The following is a 24216-nucleotide window of genomic DNA, read 5'->3' as shown; positions in this document are numbered from 1 at the left end:
TGCCACAATTACGCTCCGTTTTTGAGGAGCAACAGTCCCCAACCATCACCCTCTGGAATCTGCCTGAGAGGAAGAAACGGACCTAATGTAACGTAGTTCCTCCAATTCCTAACTCTCCCAAGCGTTCCAAGAGGATGTCATGATCTATTGTGTCAAATGCTGCTGAAAGGTCTAAAAGCACCAACAGGGTCACACTTCTTTTCTCGATGCTTAGACGAAGGTCATTAGCCAGAGCAACCATGGCAGTCTCCACCCCATATCCCACCCTAAAGCCAGTTTGAAATGGATCTAGATAATCGGTTTCATCCAAGATTACTTGTAGTTGAAGGGTGATGGCTCATTCGATCACCTTGCTCAAAAATGGCAGATATGATACAGGCCTATAGTTTTTCAAATCCAGGGGTCCAGGGAAGGCTTTTTCAGGATTGGCCTAATGTCTGTTTCCTTTAAACATGTTGGAACACAACCTTCCCTAAGCGATGCATTGATGACATTTTTGAGAAGTGCCATTAAGGCATCACCCCCCTGGACAGCCAGCCATGATGGGCAGGGATCAAGGGGGCACGTTGTCTTCTTCACTTTTCAAAGGATCTTGTCCACGTCATCGGTACTCACCGACTTGAACCAATCCAGTTCAGTCTCAAAATGGGTTTACTGGACACCTCATCAGTCGATTCTGCTGTAATCTCGGCATCCAAGTTGGCTTTTATCTGAGAGATTTTATCTGCAAAGTAGTTGTTAAAAGTGTCACAGCAGGCTATGGTCGGGTTAATTAAAGGGTTCTACACAGGTGGAGTCTGTGTCAGTTTCCTTACCACCCTAAACAGTTCTGCCGGACGTGACTCTGCAGACGCAATACGTGCAGAGGAGAAAGAATTCTGCGCTGCATTTATTGCCTCTGTATAGGAACAAAGAAACTTCCTATGCTGAGTCCTGTCAGATATGAGTTGAGATTTTTGCCAGGCACACTCTAGTCGTTGTCCAAACTGCTTCATCTTCCTAAGTTCTTCCGTATACCATGATTGGCGATTTGAAGTGGGTTGGAAAGGATGCTTGGGAGCAATCGTGTCGATAGCTCTGGTAAGGTTGATGTTCCAGGTGTTGACCAAGGCTTCGACAGAATCACTAGCATTACCAACCAAGGAACCCTCCAAATATTTCTGGAATCCTATTGTCTCCATTAGTCTTCGAGGGCGGCCATTCTAATGGGTCCTCTACCCCTGGTGAGACGAACAGTGGCTCTCAGTCCAACCCTGACCAGGAAATGATCCATCCATGACAGTGCGGTGGTATTAATTACCTCCACCCACGGATATTTCTGCTCCGTGCTGAAGACCACATCAAGGGTATGACCCGCATTGTGTGTTGGCCTGGAAACCAATTGGGATAGGCCCATGCCTGACATGGAATCCATGACTCCCGAGCCGCACCTGTTAAACTGGTCTCAAGTAGGATGTTGAAGTCACCCAGAATTAAAAATCTGGGCAGTTTCAGCAGTAACTCTGAGACCAGCTGCATCAGCTCAAATAGGGAGTCTGTAAGGCAATGGGACAGTAAACCAGCAGAATCCCTATGCTATCCCTGGTCTTCAGGCTTAGGTACATATACTCGAGGTAGTGTGTTTTCCGGATAGGTATCTCGGTCAAGGTAAGATTATCTCTGTAGACCAGAGCCACTCCACCCTCTCACCCACTTCCCTTTACCTGCTCAATGACAGAGTACCCGGCTGGGAGAGCTTGATTCCAAGTGATGGCACTATCATCCCCCAGCCAGGTCTCTGTAAAACAAGCCAGGTTGGCTTCCTCATCCACAAGGAGATTGTGGATGATATGAGTCTTATTCTTTACTGATCTGGCATTGCAGAGGAGCAAGGTAAGATTCTGTGGTATGGTTGGTAAGCTCCCTAGCCTACTTTGGGTACAGTGTGAACTGAAGGCGGGATCACTTTCAGATATCGAGCCTGCCTTCCTTTGTAACAAAATTTCACATTGTTGTTATCACCATATCTTGAATGCTATTTGTTAGAGGAATAGTAAAATTGAAAATAGAATTAAAAAAGAATGTAACCACCAATTATAAAGATCCAGGTTTTACTGTTGACCACTTCAGTTAAGAAGATTTTTTGGGGTGCATCTACACTGTAGAAATAATTCTGATTAACACTATATTAAGTGGTGTAGCGCCTTACCAAACTACAAATCCCAGGATTCTGTAGGATGGAACCATGGCAATTAAAGTGGTGTCAAACAGCATTATTTATACCATGTGGATGCACTCTTGGTTATCGGGTGCATTTAAAACCTTTTGGCTGAGACCTTGGAAAGCTGCTGGGAGTTAGACTGTACTGTGGTAGAAATGCCTTTAATCTGCCTCATTATTTAATAGCCCGTTATATACATAAAGTTCTGAATTTGAAAAGATACTTTTCTGCAGTACAACTCCCCAAATCTCACACTAATGTGGTAAATGTGAACTAAAGTGTATATGTGGAGTCTTTGTCCCATGTGTGTTGCTTTACCTCCTTGTTTGTTCCCTTTTGCAGGAGCTGAAGTTGAAAGATGAAGAGTGTGAGAGACTTTCAAAAGTCAGAGAGCAATTGGAGCAGGAGCTGGAAGAATTAACAGCTAGCTTGTTTGAGGTACTGCCTTCTTCTGAATTAACAGCAAGCTTACTTGAGGTACTATCTTCTTTCAAACCTGGAGCTGCTGCCTGAATATCTAACGTGTGCCTGACATTTCCCACTGTGGATATGGATATCACATGGTTTCAGGTTTTTGTCATGATATTATACACACAGAAAACTAGCATGTTAAGAAGAAATTCTAAACCAGATGATTTTCTGGTATCATAGTTTTTTGTGAAACTGATAGTATGGGGAGCACTGAAACATTTATTTTCCTCTGCGCTCCCACCTGAAATAGTAAAATCCATGTAGAATTTATAATCATATACTTTTTCTGATCTTGTAGTTCCTCTTATGAAAACTGGGTATCTTCAAAGCAAAGATAGTGACCATTATTCCTTCTCTTAATTATACAGTATTCCAGCAGATACATTGTCTCCAACATTATAAAGGGTCCCATTCTCATTTGAATGAATTATGTTCATCACGCCTGACTTCAGCACCCTTGATTTAAGATTAAGAAATCTGTCCTCCAGCTCATAGATATGTACTACTTTGCTCTAGTTCCTAGTGCTAACTTTTCATGATCATGGATTAAAGAGAGATACAACAGTCACCTTTTCCAAGGAGGCAACTATTTTATGCTGTTGAAGCAAAAACAACAGAGTCCTATGGTATCTGAAAGACTAATAATTTATTATAACATAGGCTTTTGGAGACCTGAAAGCATAGGTGGCCAACTGCATGGAAGTCAATCCCCTCCCCATCCATCAAAACAGGAAAGATTATGCTATAATAGATGTGTTAGTTGTGCAACACAATATACTTTGAAGCCTTTGTCTTCACATTGACATGGAACTGATAGAATGCCCTCTGCAGGTGATGCATATGAAAGTTTTGCCATACTTCCCTACCTGATATGTGCTGCAATTTTCCTTCAATTTCCTCAACTTTAACAATGCTGGCAAGGAGCAGATGGCCCTTCAACCTGTTGTAGAGCCACATGTTCATCATATTTGACTTAAGGTTAAGAGAACTCTCCCTGTTGTTATAATCTCTGTGGTCTCATTGAAAGCTGACTCTTCAACATTGTTTATTAGTTATTTATTTTAAAAATGTTAATATACTGTAAATCCTTGACTAATAGTCTCCAGGCAGATAATTAAATGTAAATAGTAAAAAATAAAATAAACTCAAGCCAAAAAAAATTATAAAGGCAGCATAAGACAATCTGCAGGAAAAAGAGGAAATTTCATTTTGTGAACAACATTCTAAGCTGCATGAGTACCTAGTCCTGTGTACTTGCATAGGTTGAACTGTTCATAAGGCAGAGCTTTCCTACTCCAAATGAAGAAGAATATTTAAATGAGAAATAGCTGTGATCTTTGACCTCCAATAATTTAATGAAATACTGAGTGTATTTTAATGTTCAACAAGAAGGAAACAGGGGAAAATGTCAGTTGAGAACATATGGCAAATATTGTCATGAAGAAAAAATGCTCATATATTACCACTCATTTCTGTGCTTGTGTTAATGTTAATGATCTTTGTAAAAGGTGACTTTAATAAAACCCTTCCACATTGGGGAAAGATTTGGAATAGTTAACAGTGGCCTGCTCCAGACTGGTGCTTTGCCCGGGGGTGGAGTGTCCACATGCCCCGCAACCCTACTACGTGATGGTGCCGTAATCATCGAGGCCTCCCGTCCACATGGGGGCCACCATGATGATGTCATGCACACGCCACGTCCAAATGGCATGGCACATGTGTGACATCTTCGTGCTGCCCAGGCCGTTTAAGGCGGTCTGGCTGCGGTGCGAGAAGGAGCTTTGAAACAGAGTTCCTTCTGTGCGCGTGCCTTGTGCTCTGGCTCCCGGGGTGTCCAGGGGCATGAAACCCCAAGGACACCCCTTTTCCGTGCCATGGAGAAGTGGCATTTTGCCGTTTCTCTGTGGTCTGGAAAAACTCTGGATTGGGGCTGCAGGCCTGCTGCTGAGGCTGCCCTGCCTGCAACCCAGAGTGAAAAGGGGCGGGTGCAGGCCGCCCCAAAAGGGCAGTCTGTACTGGGCCAGTGACTGCATCTGCACAGGAGATATAATCTGCTTTGACCCCATGTTAACCGCTGTGGCTCAAGGCGGTGGAATTCTGGGAATTGTAGTTTATTGTGGCACAAGACCTTTGCTCTGGTGCTGGAACAGACTACAATTCCCAGAAATCCATTGCCTTAAGCCTTGGCTGTTAAAGTGGTGTCAAAAAAAGCTGGTTTTAAATAACTTCCTAATGTTACAATTCACACATGTGGAGCCATTTTATTATTTAATTTTGAGAACATGATTGCCCTGTATGCAGGTATATTTCTCCCTGTTTTTTTCCTCTCTCTGACAGGAAGCTCATAAGATGGTGCGGGAGGCAAACACCAAACAAGCGGCATCAGAAAAGCAGCTGAGGGAGGCCCGAGGGAAGGTGAGTCTTGATCTGCCTTGTTGTGTATGGCTCTTCACAAGTCCCATTGACTCAAGTCTCAGGGAGCAGAACCAGGCTTGCTGACCCACCCCTAATGTTCATATGTTTGGAAGGATGCCTGAGTAAGGAAATCTTTGCCCATTGGCTCTCTTGATGGTTTGCTAGTTTATGTCGTCAGGATTCCTAACCATATGTAGAACTACTATACATTCGTACAATGGTTCATCTACAGGCTTGACTTTTCAGATGCTGTACTGAATATGCAGATGTTGGAGGCTGGAGCATGTGGTTGGACCAGTGACCACAATCTCATTCCCTCTCTGTATGTGGAGATAACTTGTAAACAGTTCTCATATTGTTGGAAGTGGCAGAAGTGCTACTCACGGTGCATAGGAGATTGCATGAGCAGGAGTATTTTATTTTTGCTTTCACTTTATTTCACTTATTTTTCTCCCACTACAGGACCCAATACTGTTCATAATATAAGTTGAAAAAAATACAGTTAAAACAATGGGTAATACAAAAAATAAAACAATTTAAATAAATAGTCATATTAAAATATTAAGTTAAAAAGGCAGTTAAAACATGATTTAAAAAATTACAACACACCACAAAAAGCCCCACTGCAGCTTCTTTTAGAAGAATGGAAATCTACTTTGCTGCAGTGGGGTATTCCTTGCTCCCCTTAACCACTCAGTCAGTCTCTTCCTGGCTGCCTTTTAAAAGCCAGAAAGGGCACAGGCCCAGTACACATGTGGTAGCTTTCACTTCTCCAAGAATCCTGTCCTTGTCCTCCACAACAGAAGCAGGAGCCAAGTTTGCATCCACTGGACTTGTATTAACTACCGCATCCAAGTCAGAGTGGATACAAACAATTCTATCTACAAAGTGTTGTTGAAATTATTTGTACTGTCCACATTCTGTTCTTGCTTGGCAAAGTGTAAAAGGCCCCAACCACTTGAGATATTTCTATGGGACAACATTGTGCAGATGCAATGGTGGCACAGAGGAGTGTTTTATCACCACTTCCATAACATAGGGTTCCCAATGGGCTCTAGCCTGAGTTCATTTGGATGTGCTCCAAATCTGCCATCATTGCCGTAATCTTCATTCCCACTTGTTTTATCGTTGCCAGCTTCCTATTAGACAGAAAGATAGGCCTCTTCAGGTTTCCTACACAGTCCTTTGCCAGCTCAGCTTATGCTGTTGTTATTTTTCTCACTTCATCTACATTTTTCCCAGTCCTCTAAGGTGGAGAGATGCCTTGGCTTTGATCCAAAAGCAAGGGACAGCAGGCATGGCTCCCTGTCTCTTGAGACTAGCTTTTAGAACTAGCTGTTAAATCTCCTTGTATTTCTCTTTAAAGATTAGCTTTCTTATTTAAACAAAAAATAGGCTCTATGTGATTATCTGTCAGAGAAAGTAAGATCATTAACCTGTCTGCTGTTTTGAAAAGGCTTGATCTGCATACATGCATACTGTGGAGTACCAGACTTTGCTAACTTATATCAAAGGCAAGAAATACCTCCTGGGTGGTGACTTCTTTATTGGACCATGTCATGATTTTTCAGAAGAATTTGTATTTTGGAACCATGCAAAGTTCTTTCTAGTATGCAGTGCTTTAGAAAGTTTTTTTTAATCCTTTGTCAACCTGTTGCCTTAGTGATGTTACCTACAGACACAAGAACTTATTTATTTATTCATTGATTTTTTCCTGATTTTTTGAATGACTCTCTCTTCAACAAATGTTCTAGGCAATTTACGGTAAAACCATGAATATTATAAAATACACCAGTTTCAGAGGAAATAAAGTACATATGATAAAGATAAGTGCTAGAACTAGACCTGTCTCTAATTTTAACTGTGAAAGAAGTGAAAAACAAGTTAGCACAGTGGTAGATGCTCTCTTGGAATCCTAGGGGCCCTTGTAGGATGTCTAGTCCATTTTCCTACACAGTTAACTCAGGAGATGAAGCATCTTCACCAGATAGCTATCTCTCCTTTGCTTCAAGACCTCCAAGAAGAGGGACAGCCCTCTAGGCAATAAAGTCTGTTGACAAAGTGCTGTTACCCTCAAGGCTTTTTCTCTGGCAGTTCAGTCAAAATCTGTCCTGTTGTATCATAAGGCCACAAGATATAGTCAAGTCTACAGGGGTATCTGGGAACAAGTCTCTATACTCATCTGTGTGAAAGGCTTTCAGATGGCTGAAGAGTCTTGCTAGACCAGTTTCTATGTGAGATGGTATGCTGAAGATCAGTAATTCCTTGCTGATATGACTATCTTTGTAATCCATTCCTTGCCAGAGATTGGTAGAACCAGCTTATCTAGAGCTGCTTGTTTGTCCAAAAACTCAGAGGCACTGTCTAAAAAGTTTCTGATAGGGAGCTGTAACTAGCAGAACAGACTATAATAAAATGATTCCAGTATTATGCAACTACAGCACCATCTGTTGACAGGGCTAAAGCAAAGCATCTAAAGGCTCTTCTGTTGATTTACAGTACATAACTGAATTTGGGAGTGTATTCAGTCACTGGATTTCATGAGAGTTGTTAATTGGAGGTTTGTGTGCTTACATTTTAGTCTTTCCCCTCTCCTCCTCCAATTTCATTCTCTCTTTATCTCATTCTCTTTCAGTCTCTTTCTCTCTCCTTTTATAGCACACCCACACACAGAGTTATGACCAGATATTTGTGTAATATTCCAGAGAAGTATTGCATCCAGAACTATTCAATTTATTTTTACTGCCTTTGGAAATCATCTCCTGTGTGGCTTTGCAATACAGCTCTAGGCAGAATCAACTGCAGTATATTTTGTCTTTTGTGTGTTGCTTATTGCATGGAGTCTTTCTCCAGAACTAGACAGGCTGTCTAATACTAACAACACTCACAACACTTTGGCTATCAGCAGCCTCCCTTAATCTTTTCTGTTGCCCCTGGTAGGACTGCTTGCTGGCTGTAATGAAATCCTTTCTGCTTCCCTTTAAACTCCTTGGGTGTTTTGTCCAAGCAACAATCTCTAACTTTACCTTGAAGGTTTTCTCTTTGGTGAAAGGAGGTGGCAACTTAAGCTATGATACTTGGGGAAAGTAACTGTTTCTATGACTTTTTGGCATGTAACGGATTACTTTGATTGGTTCTACAGGAATATTTTGATGTTCTCACACAGTGATGTGTGTATGTTCCTTATGTGACGGGGGATGAGAGAGGAAGGCAGAATACAGGTTTTTCCTGCTTTTCCTGCCTAACACATTTTGATAGCATCATGAATGCTTAGTGGAAATAAAAATATTTTCACTGGGAAAATTGAATTTTTCTTACTCAAAAATTAATTCCAATATGCATAATTATTGTTGTTGCTGTTATGTGCATTTCAGTTGACTAATTTATGACAACCCTATCACAGAGTTTTCTTGGCCAGATTTGTTCAAATGTAGTTTGGGATTTTCTTCCTCTGAATATAGCCTGCAGCACCTGGTATTTGAGAGCCAGCATGGTATAGTGGTTTGAGTGTTGGACTAGGTCTCTGGAGACCAGGGTTCAAATCCCTGCTCGGCCATGGAAAACCACTGGGTGACCTTGGGCAAGTCACATTCTCTTCACTTCAGAAGGAAGTAAAGGTAAGCCCTCTCTAAACAAATCTTGACAGGAAAACCCTGTGATTTGCCATAGGTCAGAAAGACTTGGAAGCACAGAAGAGCAACAACCTGGCATTCCCTGGCAGTCTTCCATCAAAGTACTAGGCCTGACACTACTTAGCTTCTCAGATCAGACTGGATCTGGCAGCCTAATGTGCTTAATGCCTTAATTTACATTTCATTTTGTATATTTTATGCTACTTCTGCTAGACATGGAGTAAAGTGTGGTGTGGAGGGCGTTCAGGCATATGTCACCTAACTATTGGCAATCTTGCCCCGATTCATTTCCAGTTAATATTGTTTTGCCAGGTATCACTTATGAGTTTTCAGTCTTGTCTGTGTGACTTTAAGGAACAGTAGATTACATTTTAGAATAGTAAGTGCCGAGATGTTTAGGTTGCTCAATTCTGTGTCTAGTGCAGATTTCTTCACTTGCCCAAGAACAAAGGAACCATTGGACCAGCTGTGCAATGCCTTCCCTTTGGAGGTTTGACTGGTGGCAATGTTGGCTTCTTTTCAGTGCCAAGCCAAAACATGGCCTTTTAGGAAAGCATTCAGCCTGTGACTAATTTACTTCAAAGTGTACATGTTCATGGTTTAAATGGTTGCAGTTGTTTTAACTGTTGTTTTATTTAATACATTTTTATGTTATTTAAATTATTCATGGTTTCAATATGGAGGTTTTTTAAAGTGTTCAGATTGTAAACTGCTCTGGGAGCCTATGAGAAGGGGTGAGACAGAAATATTTTAATAAAAGAAGTAAGTAAATAAACCATGTGCAGGGATGAAGGCTCATGACTAAGAGGTCCCCATGGTCTTAGAGACCATAATTGATTGGATTTGGGTCTTGGCCATGCGGTCTGGGAATCCTATGAGGTATCGTTCAAAAAATAATCTTTCCAAGCTTTGGGAAAGGGTAATAGATCCCCTTCTGAACTTCCTATATAGGCTCACATCTTTTGAATGTAGAATGTGCTATCAGTGGTGACTTCTCTGTGTGTCCTGTTTTCAGATTGACATGCTGCAGGCAGAGGTGACTGCTTTAAAGACCCTGGTAATAACATCCACTCCTTCTTCTCCTAACCGGGAGTTGCACCCACAGCTCCAAAGCCCCTCTAAAGCAGTCTTTAGAAAAGGTCACGGGCGGAACAAGAGCACCAGCAGCACCGGCATCATGCCAGCTGCCAACCAGACCATGCCTGTGGAACCAGTCAACAGTGAGTTCAAAGAGGTGGGTAAAGTTTTTTGGCTAGTGCTAAGGTCTTGGGAGGATAAAACAAAGCCCCATGAACTGTGTCCTTCACATGGGGGTGGGAATGAGTTCATGGCCCCTGGGATGACAAGATCCTTTCCTCTTGCAGTTGCAGCCCCTTCTCTGTAATACAGATCCCCACTCCATTCCAACTCCTGCAGTTGACCTCTTTTTGTTGACTACATGAGCCTACTTAGGTTCCTTTGCTGCCCCAGGTCAAAGTCAATGAAATAAGCAACAATCATCCTAGCAATATGGATGTGAGGGCCTGAAATACCACTGTAGGGAGGAACCTGACAGTGTTCATTAGAATCTGCAGTGCAGAGTTTGGGAAAGTTACTTTTTAAGACTAGAACTTCCAGAAACCTTCAGTGTAGCTATGCTGGTGGAGGGAATCTAAGGGCTGAGACAGATGGGCAAAATTAGGGTTTGGGAGCGCGCAGCAGCCCCACGCTCCCGAATCCTAATATGGAGCATCGTCGTCATCATGGTGGCCTCTTGTCCACACGGAAGCCACCATGATGATGCAAGCATGGCGCTGTGTCCGCACGTTGGGGCACAGCGATTGCGTCATTGACACAACACAGTGCACCAATTGCGCACTGATTGCAGCACCTCACGCACGCCCCAAAGAACCCACTTTTAGTGGGTTCCTTTCGGAGCGGAGGGAGCCCGCACAGTTTGGTTGCTGCGGGCTGCCTCCGGAGGGAAAATGGGTGGCTCCAGACTGCCCCTTTCGGGTGGTCTGTCAAGCCCCTAAGAGCTGTAGTACCAACCCCACTCCATTCCAGGTTCTTCACTGCAACTCACTTTTATGACGCATTTTCAGAAGAGCTTTGTACCCTTCTGTGAACAAAGTCTTGCTCTCTCAGTCCCTTTCTCCCTCTCACACCATTTTGCTTTCTCTCCCTGACTTTCTGTCTGTCTGTCTCTTTTTCTTGGTACTCTCTCCACCTTTCCCTGCTTCCTATATTTGTCTGACCCTCCCTTTCCTCAAAGTCTGGGGTTCCCACTCTCCTCTCTCTGCTTCTTTGTATCGTTCCTGCGAAGGCTCTCCACATCACCTATGAGCCAGGCTGGCAGTCCCTGGCAGCAGAATCTTCCTCCTCCTCTTCTTTTTCATGGCAGGTAATCTCTCTCAATTTGGGGTGGCTGTTGGGTGACGCACACTCTCCAATGCATGGTAGGAAGATGCAGTTCATGTTCCTTTTCATAATTTTAGCAGGTGCCACTGCTGTAATAAATACAAGAAAAGTCTCTGCCATAAAAGGCTCTGGCATCCTTCACATCAAGGATCCTTTCTAATAATAATAATAATAATAATAATAATAATAATAATAATAATTTATATTCTGCCTTTCCCTTTCAAGGATCTATATCCCAGCTTTCCCTTTCGAGGATCTAGCACTATGTTGCACTTTCACTGCCATGGTGGTGCTTTGTGGAATCCTGGCACATATAGTTTAGTGAGGTACTAGAGGTCTTTGTCTGACCATTCTAAATATCTCTTCACCAAACTACAAATCCCAGGGGGCCTTTCACACTGCCTAATTCTAGCACTATGATTCCACTTTAACTATCATGTTTTCATCCTTTGGAATCCTAGGATTTGCAGGTTAGGTTAGTACTTAGAATTCTCAGCCAGAGAGCTTGAGTGGCTCTAACCAAACTACAAACCTTAGCATCACATAGGATGCAGCCATGGTGGTTAAAGTGGGATAGTAGTGCTATAAATGTGTAGTGTGAAAGCACCCCAGTTCATCCAAGATGCCATTAAGGTACCAGGGATAAAGTAAAGCGATTAGATTTGGGTGCAATAGCTCATGGTCATTCCCATCATTTTTAAGGCCTTCTTGGACTATTTTAGGTCCAGGAGAGCCTCTTTTTAGCAGAAGTCACTCTCCCCCCTCCCTTTTTTTTTAAAAAAGGGCCTTTCTTGGGCTTAAATTGACTCAAGGGATAATGCATGGTGGTAGTGCCCCCAAACCCCTTAGAGGGCATTTAGGGGCATTTTGGTGCAGGAAACAATTGGATAAATTTTGCAATTTCATTTTATCTCTGGGGGTCTCAGTGGGCTCAAACATGGTGGAAATACCTTCAGCACCTGCAGAGGTCATCCCCCCCCCCGGGTGTTGCACTTTGACAACCTCTGGTTGATGTTCTGTTCTTTTTCTCAAATATGGTTGGGTAGGGAGAGGAGACCATTTGCTCTTAACATTCTGTTTTGGAATGCCAAAACTGCTAGCTTATTTTAAAGATGCACTCAAGACAATGTTCTGTTACTTCTTAATGTTGTTTAAGTCTTTTATAGCAGGGCATGCTGAAAACAGAAAAGCAGGCTGACAGCTTTCTTTCTGAAAGAAAGGAATCTGCAGTTACTACTGGATGTTGAACTTAACATTTTATAAACAGGAGTTCTGCCAGGAGATCCAACCACAGTGACTGAGGTCTGGAAGGATGATGCCTGCTAGGAGGACAATGAACATTGAAGAAACTTTTTTGGCCGCTCCAGTGGCCAATCAGTGGCTATTTGGGCTGAGAGGAGCAAAGTCGCATCCAGCACCCATTCAGCTGCAGTTGCACAACTGGAAAGAAGCTGTTTTGCAAGGAGACACTGCATACCTCCTTGCCCAATGGTGCAAAAATCCTTGGTTATGCAAGTTATGCACTAGGAGGATTCCAGCCATAATGTCAAGACAAAATGGATTTTACCACAAGATGTGATGGTAGATTTTAAATGGCATACAACTATTGGCAGAAAAGCCAAAAATCCCACAAATCCCTCCCCCCATCCAGAAGGCTATCTATTAGTTCATAGAACAACAACCCCCAGAATTTCATAGCATTACCATGGTAGTTAAAGTGGTGTGAAACTGCATTAATTATGCAGTGCAGCTGCAGCCTTCAATAGTTTCAAAGGTGCTACAAGATCCTTGGATTAATCTGGTATTAAAGTGGATGTAAGGAGCATTACGCCCTAGTGCGGTTTCCCCTGACACGGCCCTTCCTTCTTCCTATAGAGCTAGTGTGGTGTTGTGGCTTGAGTGTTGGGCTACAACACTAGAGACCAGAGTTTAAACATCTGCTTGACCATTTTATTTATTTAATTATTTATTTCATTTTTATGCTGCCTTTCTCCCCAAAAGGGACCCAATGCAGCTCATAAGCCAAAACCATGGGAATCCACTGAATGATATTGGGCAAGTCATACTCTCAGCCTCAGAGGAAGGTGAGAAAATCCCATGACAGGATCGCCATAAGCTCGAAATTACTTGAAAGCACAGAACAACAACAACTATATGTCTAGAGTCTATCAGGTTCTTCTGTTTGGCCTACAGGTTAAACTTGTGCTGCTTGTTTACCTCACAGGAGGTTCAGTGAATATGCTAGTTACTCTGAGATATCCATTTGGAACTTGTATGTGAATGTTGCCTTGTTTTTGTCCGTCCTTGCTCGCTCCCTCCCTCCCTCCCCATCCCATCCCATCCCATCCCATGTTTCTCTGTCACTGCAGATGGATTCCATCTTGTTTGCAGAATTCCAGGCTTGGAAGGAGTCTCCCACTTTGGATAAATCGTGTTCTTTCCTGGAGAGGATTTACCAGGAAGATGTGGGGCCATGTCTGGACTTCACCAAGCGTGAGGTGATGTTGAAAAGGAATTCCTCTGAGATTTCTGAAAATTGACATGCTTGGCGTAGTTCAAACAATTGCTCCCACTCTGGTATTTTGCTGTGAGTTGATTTGGATTCCTTGTCTCTGTTTTGTTTACTGCAGCTCTCGGAACTAGTTCAAGCAGCCGTGGAGCAGAATACACTTACCATTGAACCCGTAGCTACCCAGGCACTGCCTGTAGTGAAAGTGTCAGCCATTGAATGCGGTGGACCAAAGTAAGAACACATCAGCTTCCTTGACTTTCTCCCCTTCCCTCCCTTTGTCCTTCCCTTCATATATGCAGATAGGGAAACCTCAGTTAACACTCCCACTCCTTCACTTGGTGACAGAGCAGTTCTGAAATCCAATCAAAATCAAAACAAATCCTACTGATCTCAATGGTGCTTGCTCCTAGGTTAGTTTGTATATGATCTACAGCCTATATTAATCAATCTGAGCTTTCTTTCTCAGTCTCAGCCATGCTTTCTGCAACATATCATTTCCATGCTAAGAAAGATGAATCCTATACATAAATATTTTTTATCCTGATTTTGTTTTCCTCCTCTTGTTTCTTCTCACAGTGGGTTCCGGTCCCCAGTTGTAACGTAAGTTATTTCTTTAAGGCCAATGACAAAAAGATGTTTGCATTACTAATAAGTTACTAACTCACTAAGTTGTTAATGGCTTTGAGGCTGGAGCTAGTGATTAATTTTTTTAAAAAAAATCCCGATTGTTAATCCATGGAGGAACAGCTCAGTTACAGCACTTTGAAACTGGTGGCCTGGATTTCTGCAGAACAGCCTTTAAAAGCCTGAACAGACCTCTGTAGTTAATAACTTTCAAAGTTCCACTGGAATAATAAATTAACTTAGCTTTCAGAATAGCTTTCACTTCTCAAACTATACCTAATGTTTCACTAACATCGTACAGTTTCAAAAACCTTGATGAAAGAAACCTTTACTTCCTATAAGTAATTTGGAAGGCCTTCATGTCACATAGCATAACACCCAGGTTGTTTTCACACTACGTAATTATAGCATTGATTCCATTTTAACTGCCATGGTTTTGTCCTATGGAATCATGGAATTTACTGTTTAGGGAGGGGCATTGAGAATTCTCAGTCAGAGAACTCTAATTCTTCACCAAATTACAAATCCCAAAATTCCATAGGTATAGCCAAAATCCAATAGAGGGGTTGTGTATGGTAGTGATGCCAGTGTAGCTGTGCCTTAGTATGTGCACCATCCACATACTGGATTACCCTGTTGTACACTGGTGTTGTCCAGTGGTCAGTAAGTGCCTCAGTCAAAGAGCAGTAGGAGAATGTATTCATGCCATTCCTTAAAATTGCAATCTCTTGCACAGTATTTATACCAGCAGAACTACAATTGTGCACCTGTACTCAGGATACAGTATTTATTCAACATCCTGAAAAGTACCATCACTGCTATAAGGGTACTTACACCAATAAATGCCACCAGTAGAATTCTAGCTTACATATCCCTAAATTCTCCCATCACCACACACACTATTCACACTTTATCACATGGGAAAACTGTGCAAAATCAGGGGTTTAAACAGCTATTATCTCAGGCAAAATGGGAATTCACAATTAGGATTTTCACACGTTGCTATTAAACAGGCCATAAAGAGGCAATATACAGCAACAAATCATTCATGGGGAAATCCCAAAAATGACTTGCTGTTTATTGCCTCTTTATGGTCTCTTTATTGACTGTTTAATAGCAATGTGTGTGAAAACCTTAATTGTGAATTCGTGTTTTGCCTGGGATAATCGCTATTTAAATCTATGATTCCCCCCCCCCCCCATTTTGAAAGTGAAAGTGAATCTCTCTCTCTCTCTCTGCCTGTCTCCCTTCCTCCTCCAACCTTTCTCTTTGAAGAGCTACCTTTTGATGACATGTTGCTTTTCTCTCTGTATTCTCATCTTCCCTTTTTACAGGAAGTGTGCTCTGAGCGGCCTGTCTAGAGCTTGCAGGCATCGCATCAAACTGGGGGATTCTGGGAATTATTACTACATTTCACCTTCCTGCAGGGCCAGGGTAAGTCTCCAGAAGTCCAGAGAAGGCTGGCACAGAAGAAAGGGTAACAGTATGTCCCAAGCAAAAGTTCTAATTTTCAGCATGTCTCTTTGGCAGTTAACATGTGCCACTTTTCTAGGAATGACGAACATGGGGTCCTCCAGATATTGCTGAAGTGTAACTCCCACTGCTTCTTGCTATGCTGCCTTGGGTTGATGGAAGATGTAGTTTAACAATGTCTGGAGAGTTGCACATTTCCCATTCCTACATTATAAGACATCAGTTTGTCTTGCAGTTTCACTCAGAGCATTATGAAAATCTCATCTGAAAAGCAACAGAATCCAGTAGTGGCATGAATAATAACAACTTTATTGTGCCAGGGACTTCCGTATGAAGATATGAGGCATCAAGTAGCTGGTGAAGATACTGAATATTTTGCAAGTGGGACCTGAAATAAATTGAGGTAGTCCAGCTTCATTTCCAGTGGGAGTGCTCCAGTTTAGGGTTTCAGCCAGCCAGCCATGTCTTCTGCAGGAAGTCAGGAGAGGGATTCATACAGTCTTTGAAATATTGGTGGAGAGTAGCTCCCAGCATTCTTTCCATCAACTCTTCTGGGCAGCAGTCCAACATGATCCCCATCGCACATTTAATGTGGAATGACCCTAAATAGGACACATAAATGTTCTATTTTTCAATCCTAGCTGGCACTCACCATTCAGTGGCTACTAAGAATGCTTAATCCTTGGGCAGTTTTGTTCAGGAGCTTGGTTACACTTGAATGTATGCATGTGTTCTGTGTCTGTGTACATGTACATATATACATGTAGTTTTGGATAGCTGCATATAGACATATTTTTGCAAAGCTTGTCTTGCCCCCCATATACTCATATTTCTGTTCCTCAGTTGTACCATGTTGATTCTATTTCTGTGCCACTCCAGTACTCGCCCCTCTATGTTCAGATTTAGAAGAAGTGAAATTGATACGTACTGTCAGTGGTGTGGTGAAGTCAGGCCTCACAGAATCAAAGTCCCAAGAATTTTTGCTTAGCAGGGACTATAATATTATCTGTCAACCCCCCTTGAATTCCCCTGTTCTCTCTGACATCAGCAGCATTTCCAAAGTAACTAGAGGGGAAATGGGTTTTCCCAGCAATTGTACTGAACTATCCTTGTTGTAGTTCAGACTATGGCTGGCAGGACTTTACAAAATGCCTTTTCTTGGTAGAGATGAAAACCAGTAGAAATCGTTTTAGATCCTTGCAGCCACCTATATAGTTGTATGTACTCTCCTGTGGGAAGTATAGAACGGGTGGGCAAAGTGTGGCCAACAGGCCATCTAGGGTCTTCTAGCATGTCATTTCCCCCTAAAAAGTGACTCTGTCACTTCCTGTTCTGACAAAAAGGTCTTTCCTAGGTCTAAAATTGTCTGCCCCCGTAAAAACATGGCGAAAGTGTCTCCCACAGTTCTTAGTGGGTGTGGGGGGCATTTTAGGGAAAAACCTTTTTTGCTTTGTTTTTTTGCAATGTGGTGGAGAAGTGCACCACATTCTGGTGCACATGCACACACAGACACACCCTCCCTCCCTCCCTCCCTTAAATCCACTTATTGTAAAAGCTTCTTAAATACACATTTGCATAGAGCCAGCATGTTGTAATGGTTTGAGTGGTTGAACTAGGTCACTGGAAGACCAGGGTTAAAATCCCCACTCAGCCATGGAATCCCATTGGGTGTCCTTGGACAAATCACACTCTCTTGGCCTCAGAAGAAGGCAAGGGCAACCCTCCCCCCAAAAAAATCCTACCACTAAAACGCCATGATAGATTTACCTTATGGTTGCCATAAATCAGAAATCACTTGAAGGCACACAACAGCAAAACATTTTCATCTGTATATTTTCATCTAAATCTATATATTACAAATGCTTATGTTGTTTTCTCTCTTTCAGATTACAGCAGTATGCAACTTCTTCACCTATATTCGCTACATCCTGCAGGGACTGGTGAGACAGGATGGTAAGTAATCAAATATACATTCTTATGTGCCTTCAAGTTGGCTCTGATGATTCTGTTATAGGGTTTTCTTGGCCAGATTTCTTCAGAAAAGGGTTGTGATTGCCTTCCTGTAAGAGGGAGAAAATGTGTCTTGTTCAAGGTCACCCAGGGGGCTTCCATGGCTGAACCCTGGTCTCTCCCAAAGTCATACCGCAACCCTACATGATGCTGGCTCTCTCAAGTAATCAAATTGCTCCCACCTTTCTGATTAGGGTGGGCTGTCATGCCCTGTTATGTAACACAGAAGGCTATAAAACCAACCCAGTTCCAGTAAAGGAAGCTGGACCTGACTTCCTGTCTTTTCATTCAGTGAATATATAAGATGTTTCCAAATGGAAGTCTAGTCTTCCAATTTACATACACATCTGCTCAATGTTATCCATGGCAGATGGGAAAGGAATGATCCCAATCAGTTGGATGTGAGATGAAATGGAAAGGTGGAGGTGGGGAGGATTGAAGTGAAGGCAATGCAGAAATGTTGAGAGAAGTTTGTGTAAAATTAGAAATGCCTGGAATAAGATGTTTGATTTGAATATGATGTTAGGTTGGTAGGTAGGCTGCTTCTGATAGAACCTGAGCTATTTTAAGCCAAGAGCATTTATTGGTCAAAAACTGCTGTTTGAAATTCTCATTCACAGTTACCTTTTAGATTGGCAAGTGAGTAGCAGAAATTGAAAAATGCATGGTTAAGTAATGAAGTATGATAGTTCTGTATGTCTGATCCACAAGGGAAGCTGCTTTGCCAGCTCTTGGCTCGCCTTCGCTATGAGAGGAGTTTCATCTGAAAGATGTTGCTGATCCTGTTAATAGAGCCCTACGGTGACACAAGACTAGCAGAAGACCTACTTCCTCTTTCACTCTCTTAGGCTAAGGGACTCACTTTGAATCATGAAGTTGATTTTCCAAAGAGGGAGATGTAGGTGGCTCAATAACAGCCTTCCAGGTATTGTTGGATTGCACCTCCCATGGAACATCATCTAGGGCAGATGGGAGCTGCAGTCCAACAACATCTGGAAGGATGTTATCTGCCCATCCCTTATGTGGAACAAGCAAGTCTGCTTCTTGCCTTCTGCATGGATCACTCACTTTCACCCCTCTTCTCTTTCTTTCTCTGTTTTTTGCCTTTCAGTGGAACTGATGTACTGGGAAATCATGCGGCTCAGGAAGGAAATGTCTATGGCTAAACTGGGTTTCTATCCCAGTGAGATGTAGCTGGGAACATGAATTCCTGGAAGGATTGTTTGTCCTGCAACTCCCCTGCAAGGCAGGCAGAGGACTTGGCACAGTGGGTCTGCTACTATTGAAAGCTGCCTGGTATAAACTGAATAGATGAGAAGCACAGGTTTTCCCATTAAGTGATTCACTGCGCTTCCTGACAGTGCCTATCACAGTACAGATTTGCCAGGGGGCCACCAGTTCGCTGGTACAACTGAGTGAGGCCACCTCTGGACTCTTCTTCCTTTTACTCTATGCATTCCACAGCCAGTATATAGATATAATGTGTGTGTGTGTTTGTGTGTGTAGTCTTAAATGATCTGCTTCTGCAGGTCCTAAGACCTCGGCTGGGCCTTGGTCTCCCTATCTGCTTGCAAATATAATCTGAGAACACAAATATACTTGGGCGTTCCTGCACAACAGCGAGAGTCGAACTCAGAATTCCAGCTGTGCCAGTGGGAGGGGAGAGAGAAGGACTGCTCTCCAAAGGCCAGCACTGCACAATCATTTTCCTTGATAGCTGAAAAACATGTTTGTGAGCAGTTCCATGCTTTCCCAGGCAGCTCTCCTCCTTGAGCTGAGTGATAAAGAATGCTTTTGATTCTGTTTATAGCGCAGGGTTTGTCTTTTGGATTTTGGAACAGATGCTGAACCTCAGTGGACAAAGACAGGCCACTCTCAGCCAAACTCCCTGACTGGAGCCTCCTCAGTTGTGGTGAAAGGATGGGGAAGTTATATAAGACAGTGGCCCACAAACTGTGCCAAGGTCAGCTGCCTGGGGCTGCGGATGTTGGGTGGTTTTTCCACATTAAGTTGGCTGCCCTCTTAGTTCTCTTGGGAGAAGCTCTCCTCAGCTGACATTTTATTCTATGCAGATTCCTTAACTGTGTTCTGTTGCTCTGAAAGGACCAGCAGGAATTGTGTTTCCATGATGATCTTGCATTATCCCGTCCGCCACATTTGAGCCACGCTGTAGCTAATGATGCTACAGACTGTAGTCCCAAGTATTCCTCCATTCACATTAGCGGAGGGATGGGGGAACATGCAACACTCCAGATGTTACTTGACCACACACTTGGTTCTAAATATGTAGATCACAGAACCGGAGGACCAATTGAATGCTGATACAGAGGAAAAGTCTTAGAATTTCATTTTAGAAGTTTGAAAAAAGGAGGGAAGAATGAGGTTTCTTTTCTGGAAACTCTGCTTGACTTCTCAGATGAAGAGTTGCCAGAACTGGCTTTTATCAGGTAGTAACACCCTTTGCCCTTTTTTCCCATTCTAATATTTATTCCAGGCCAGTTGGCAGCTACTCAGTCAGTAAAGGGAAGGCACTATGCACTCATCTCAGCTGCCCTTATGACTGAGGGGGTTGCATCATCTCTCCTTCCATCAGGCCAAAAACAAACCAAAAAACAAAACTACCTGGCTTGCGGCAAAATGTTTTGAGCACCTTGTGGCTGCTACATCTTTGGCTGCTCATGCTGTATGGTACACCTGGTTTTGTGTGTAACTGCTTGACTGCAGCTTTCCCAGTTCATCTCTCTGTCAATTCATGTAGGAAATACTCTCCTGATCTTGGTGTACAATGGGGTTCTGTGCAATGACTCTTAGGGCTTTATTGAAATCAATTACTCTTTTTGGTAATCTCTCCTTTAGTATAACAGGTAAGTGGCTGTCCAGTTGGACCTTGGTTAGTAGAGTAGAATTTGTGGGTTCCCTCCTGCTTTGCTGCTACTCAGTGCTCCGCCTCCTGTCCCAGGGCTTACTATCCTCCTGATCACTTGTAGTGGCACTTGCATGCACAGGATTATAGTCAATATAAATATATTCACAAAAATAGAAGCACTTCTCCCCACAGTTATACCTGGGAGAAGATATTATAGGAATAATGCTTACAAGAGAACATTCTGCAAACAACACTTGCCTCTTCCTATTTTGATGAAGCTTCCAGTTTATAAAAGGACGACCAGTATCCCAGTGGATCTTGACATGCCCCAATCTGCTCAAAACACACAGTGGACTCTTGATATCCACTGGGGTTTAGTTCTACCCTGACCCCCCATGGATACCAAAACCCACGGACACTGAAGTTCCATAAATACAATGGCATAGTAAAATGATGTCCTTTATATGAAATGGCAAAATCAAAGTTTGCTTTTTGGAATTCATATATGTTTTTAAATATTTTCAAGCCATGGATAGTTGAATCTGTGGATAAAGAATCCTTAGATATGGAGGGCCATCTGTATCTTTTGACAGACAAACATGTTAATGTCCAGTATGCACCTTTGAGACTAAGGGATGGCTCTGTGCTGCCCCTTTCATCGCCGGATTGGCACCGCAGCAACCGCATGCTGCAGTCCCAATCTGGTGTTCCTTTTTGTTTTGTTTTGGGTTTTTTAAAAATAAATTATATTTGTTTAAAATGACAAACATTAAAACAGAAAACATATTAAACAAAAAATAAAATCCAATGACATACATTAACCAATTAACAAACAAGTTGCTTATATTAAACAAATACGACAGCTAAACGCTATTTCTGTCAGAAATTTTTTCCCCTCTATTGCATTAACTTCCTTGCCGTCTGATGTCATTTATTTAAATCCATTTTACATTGTATCTGGTGCTCATTTTTGCGCTGCAGAAAAGGAATCCTAGCCCCTGTGGTGGTGATTTTTCGCTGCTTCTTCGGCACAGCGCATGTAAGGGCTGCACCAAAGAGATGGCGTGATGCCGCCCACCATCTGGTCAGGCAGGCAGCATGGTGGTGAAGTTGACATGGCCAGCATACATATTCCACGCTCCCATGCCAGTGTATAATGCCGGTCTGTACAGCCCCTCAGTGAAAGAAGAAAGCTGGTAGTGTGAGCTTTCCTAGACTTGAGCCTGCCGGTTTCAGAGGAAGTAGCCTCAAGTCTATGAAAGCCCACACTACCAGCTTCTTTCTTTCAGTTAATCTCAAAGGTGCTACAAGATCCCATTGCATAATGATTTTCAGACCAACCTGGCTATGTCTTTGAATTCTAGCAAGTTGATGCCCAGCAAATCTTGTAAGTCCCTGAAATTTTAATGGCTTGACCTGTTTCCCAGCTTGTATTTCTGAATTCTAGGACTCTTCCACTCTCTTTGTCTGATTTCAGTCAAAAGATAAATTCATCAACTTTGCAGCTGCCTTTTTAAAAAAAAAAACATGCCCATACCATACTGTTTTGGTTTTCAACTCAGCACATCTCTTAAGCTTCAGAATCTAGCTAAGGGTTAATACATGCTTGAGCGTGAATCTGAGTGGACAACTTTTGGCAGATGTTTCCAGATGCTGGACAGCAGTTCCCATCAATTCCAGCTATTGGTGAGGAATGATGGGGATTGAAGTGCAACAATATCTGGAGGGTCACATGTTTCCAATAATCCCCACCACAGGGCAAGATACCTGCCCATGCAGCATCTTGCTAACACTTTCAGGGTGGGATTGGCCAGGATGATTTAAAACTCCCAAGTCATAATACTGTTACTTCTGAACAGTATGCATTGGATGATTTGTGTAAGGCTGAAATTGGATGAGTATAGGCTTCCAGAAGTCCTCATCTTGGAAAAACTTGTTTTTCACCATTCACATTTTCAATTTGCTTTTGGGGTCAGGGGAGGGGGAGTTAAATAGTGAGTTGAAATTCTGGAAGTGGCCAGAGTTTGGGAATTTTTTTACCCAGCATTTAAAAAACAGGGGCCCAGGGGGCAATATCTGAGGGTGTGGATATACATAGCCTTCTGCCTCAACACCCACTGTAGACAGTGCTGACTCCTTATGTTATGTTAAATGTTTATCAATCCAGTGGGAAGGATTTGTATTCATTAGTGAGGAGATGTAAAGTTAGTTGTTACAAGAAGGTTGCCTCTTCTGGTGTCTCACAGATGAATATGGACACTTCTTTCTTTTAAAACCCAGTGTTTTCACCATTGTTTGTGTCCAGAGGGTTCCCAGCCTTATTAAGCACATCTAAAGGTGTTTGGTAACATTAGCTTGTATTGATGCTGTCTCAATTTGTTCTTTGAAAATTAGTTCCTATAACTGACACTCACAGTTCAAAATGGCCATGCCCATGAGTATGTGAAATGGCAGACTGTCCTGTATTATGGTTGGGGTTAATGTAACTTCCAGAAAGCAACTTGCTATGTATAACCCTGCTCAAAGTAATTCCCCCCCTCTTTTTAGGAAGTAACTCATTGTTTTAATTCTTGTGTTACTCATCATTTTTCCATTGCTTGGGGGTAGAATTCTGCTTAGATTGCCTCTACAAATGCCTCTAAAATTAACCAGAAAAATTGACTACAGTATTTCCCATAACTAGAAAGAGCTGTCATTCCTACTTGTTATATTATTTTTACAGGTATCTTTGTTAGGAGTAATGGCATTTGTAACTTGCTTCTTTCAAATTCTGGTGATGCCTTAATATTCATGTGTCTGCAGCAGATGTGCATGTGTATCTACCTTCAAATACTTCTAGTCCCTCTTGCAAACATGACTTTGAGGAAGACAGAGCAAGGACTGAAGAAAAAGGTGCCACCCAAGACATTTCTACTTGAAGCAAAGAAACTAGGGCCTTACTCCACTTCTGTGTACTGGAATAGCAGTCAGATTTTTCTTTAATGTTGACCAAAGTGTGCCCATTACATTTGAAGCTAGCTTCAAATGTGACAATGTTGAATGTCACCATATTTGAAGATAATGGGCAAAGTGCTGGCTACATGGCACATAGCTTCCCCCCTCCCCTTAAAACCTTGCTGCCATCTCCCAGATTCTGCAGCCTGAAGCCACTGCCATGATTTGCATTTCTCAAAAGATATTCCACAAAGTGAAACAGAAGGACTGAAAGCTATAGAGTATGTCACTGGTAAATAGGAGAAGTGGTGCACATTTTAAAGTCAGCATCTCTTGTTCAGTCAAGTTAATGCTGGGATTAGTGGGAAATGCCCTCATTGGAATGGGTGAGATGCTGCAATCAAAAGTCCAATGACACAATAATGGTGGTGATGGTGATGCAATTGCTCAAGAGTGTGGTTTTCCTTTGAGTCCTTCCCATCTTGGGAAGCACTTGTGTTGAATTTTTTCACTTATGCAGAAAGGGCAAGTGTTGATCTGTTCTCCTGGTTGTGTTACTATCTCCTCCTTTGTATCTTCCTATTTTAATAAAATATATTGATCTCTATTTAATAAATAGACTCCAGTTCTGACAGTGAGGCTGGTTCTTATTGCCTTGAGCTATTTTATTCATTTTGAA

General features: G+C 42.4%; 1 protein-coding gene across 3 annotated transcripts in view; it reads left to right on the top strand.

Moving 5' to 3' along the window:
• LOC149314271 (guanine nucleotide exchange factor for Rab-3A-like) overlaps positions 1–24216 on the top strand; it is a 62093-nt gene extending 37877 nt beyond the window's left edge. Inside the window, exons 3-12 of one of the 3 annotated variants that reach the window (XM_089520769.1) lie at positions 2543–2638; positions 5009–5086; positions 9734–9952; positions 11024–11101; positions 13488–13616; positions 13749–13861; positions 14207–14230; positions 15589–15688; positions 17614–17680; positions 18849–24216. In XM_089520769.1, coding sequence (XP_089376895.1) covers positions 2543–2638; positions 5009–5086; positions 9734–9952; positions 11024–11101; positions 13488–13616; positions 13749–13861; positions 14207–14230; positions 15589–15688; positions 17614–17680; positions 18849–18931 — 987 coding nt within the window. In that variant the 3' untranslated portion in view covers positions 18932–24216. Of the gene's footprint in view, positions 1–2542; positions 2639–5008; positions 5087–9733; positions 9953–10972; positions 11102–13487; positions 13617–13748; positions 13862–14206; positions 14231–15588; positions 15689–17613; positions 17681–18848 lie in introns of all 3 variants that reach the window. The other 2 variants (XM_089520766.1, XM_089520767.1) reach the window with 2 other exon arrangements.

The sequence above is a fragment of the Sceloporus occidentalis genome, unplaced genomic scaffold (assembly GCF_023333645.1).
Source record: "Sceloporus occidentalis isolate IW3139 unplaced genomic scaffold, rSceOcc1.0.p SCAF_4, whole genome shotgun sequence".
In the NCBI taxonomy this organism is placed as follows: Eukaryota; Metazoa; Chordata; class Lepidosauria; order Squamata; family Phrynosomatidae; genus Sceloporus; species Sceloporus occidentalis.
The sequence above is the reverse complement of the archived record's forward strand: the minus strand, read 5'-3'. Positions and strand labels throughout refer to the sequence as shown.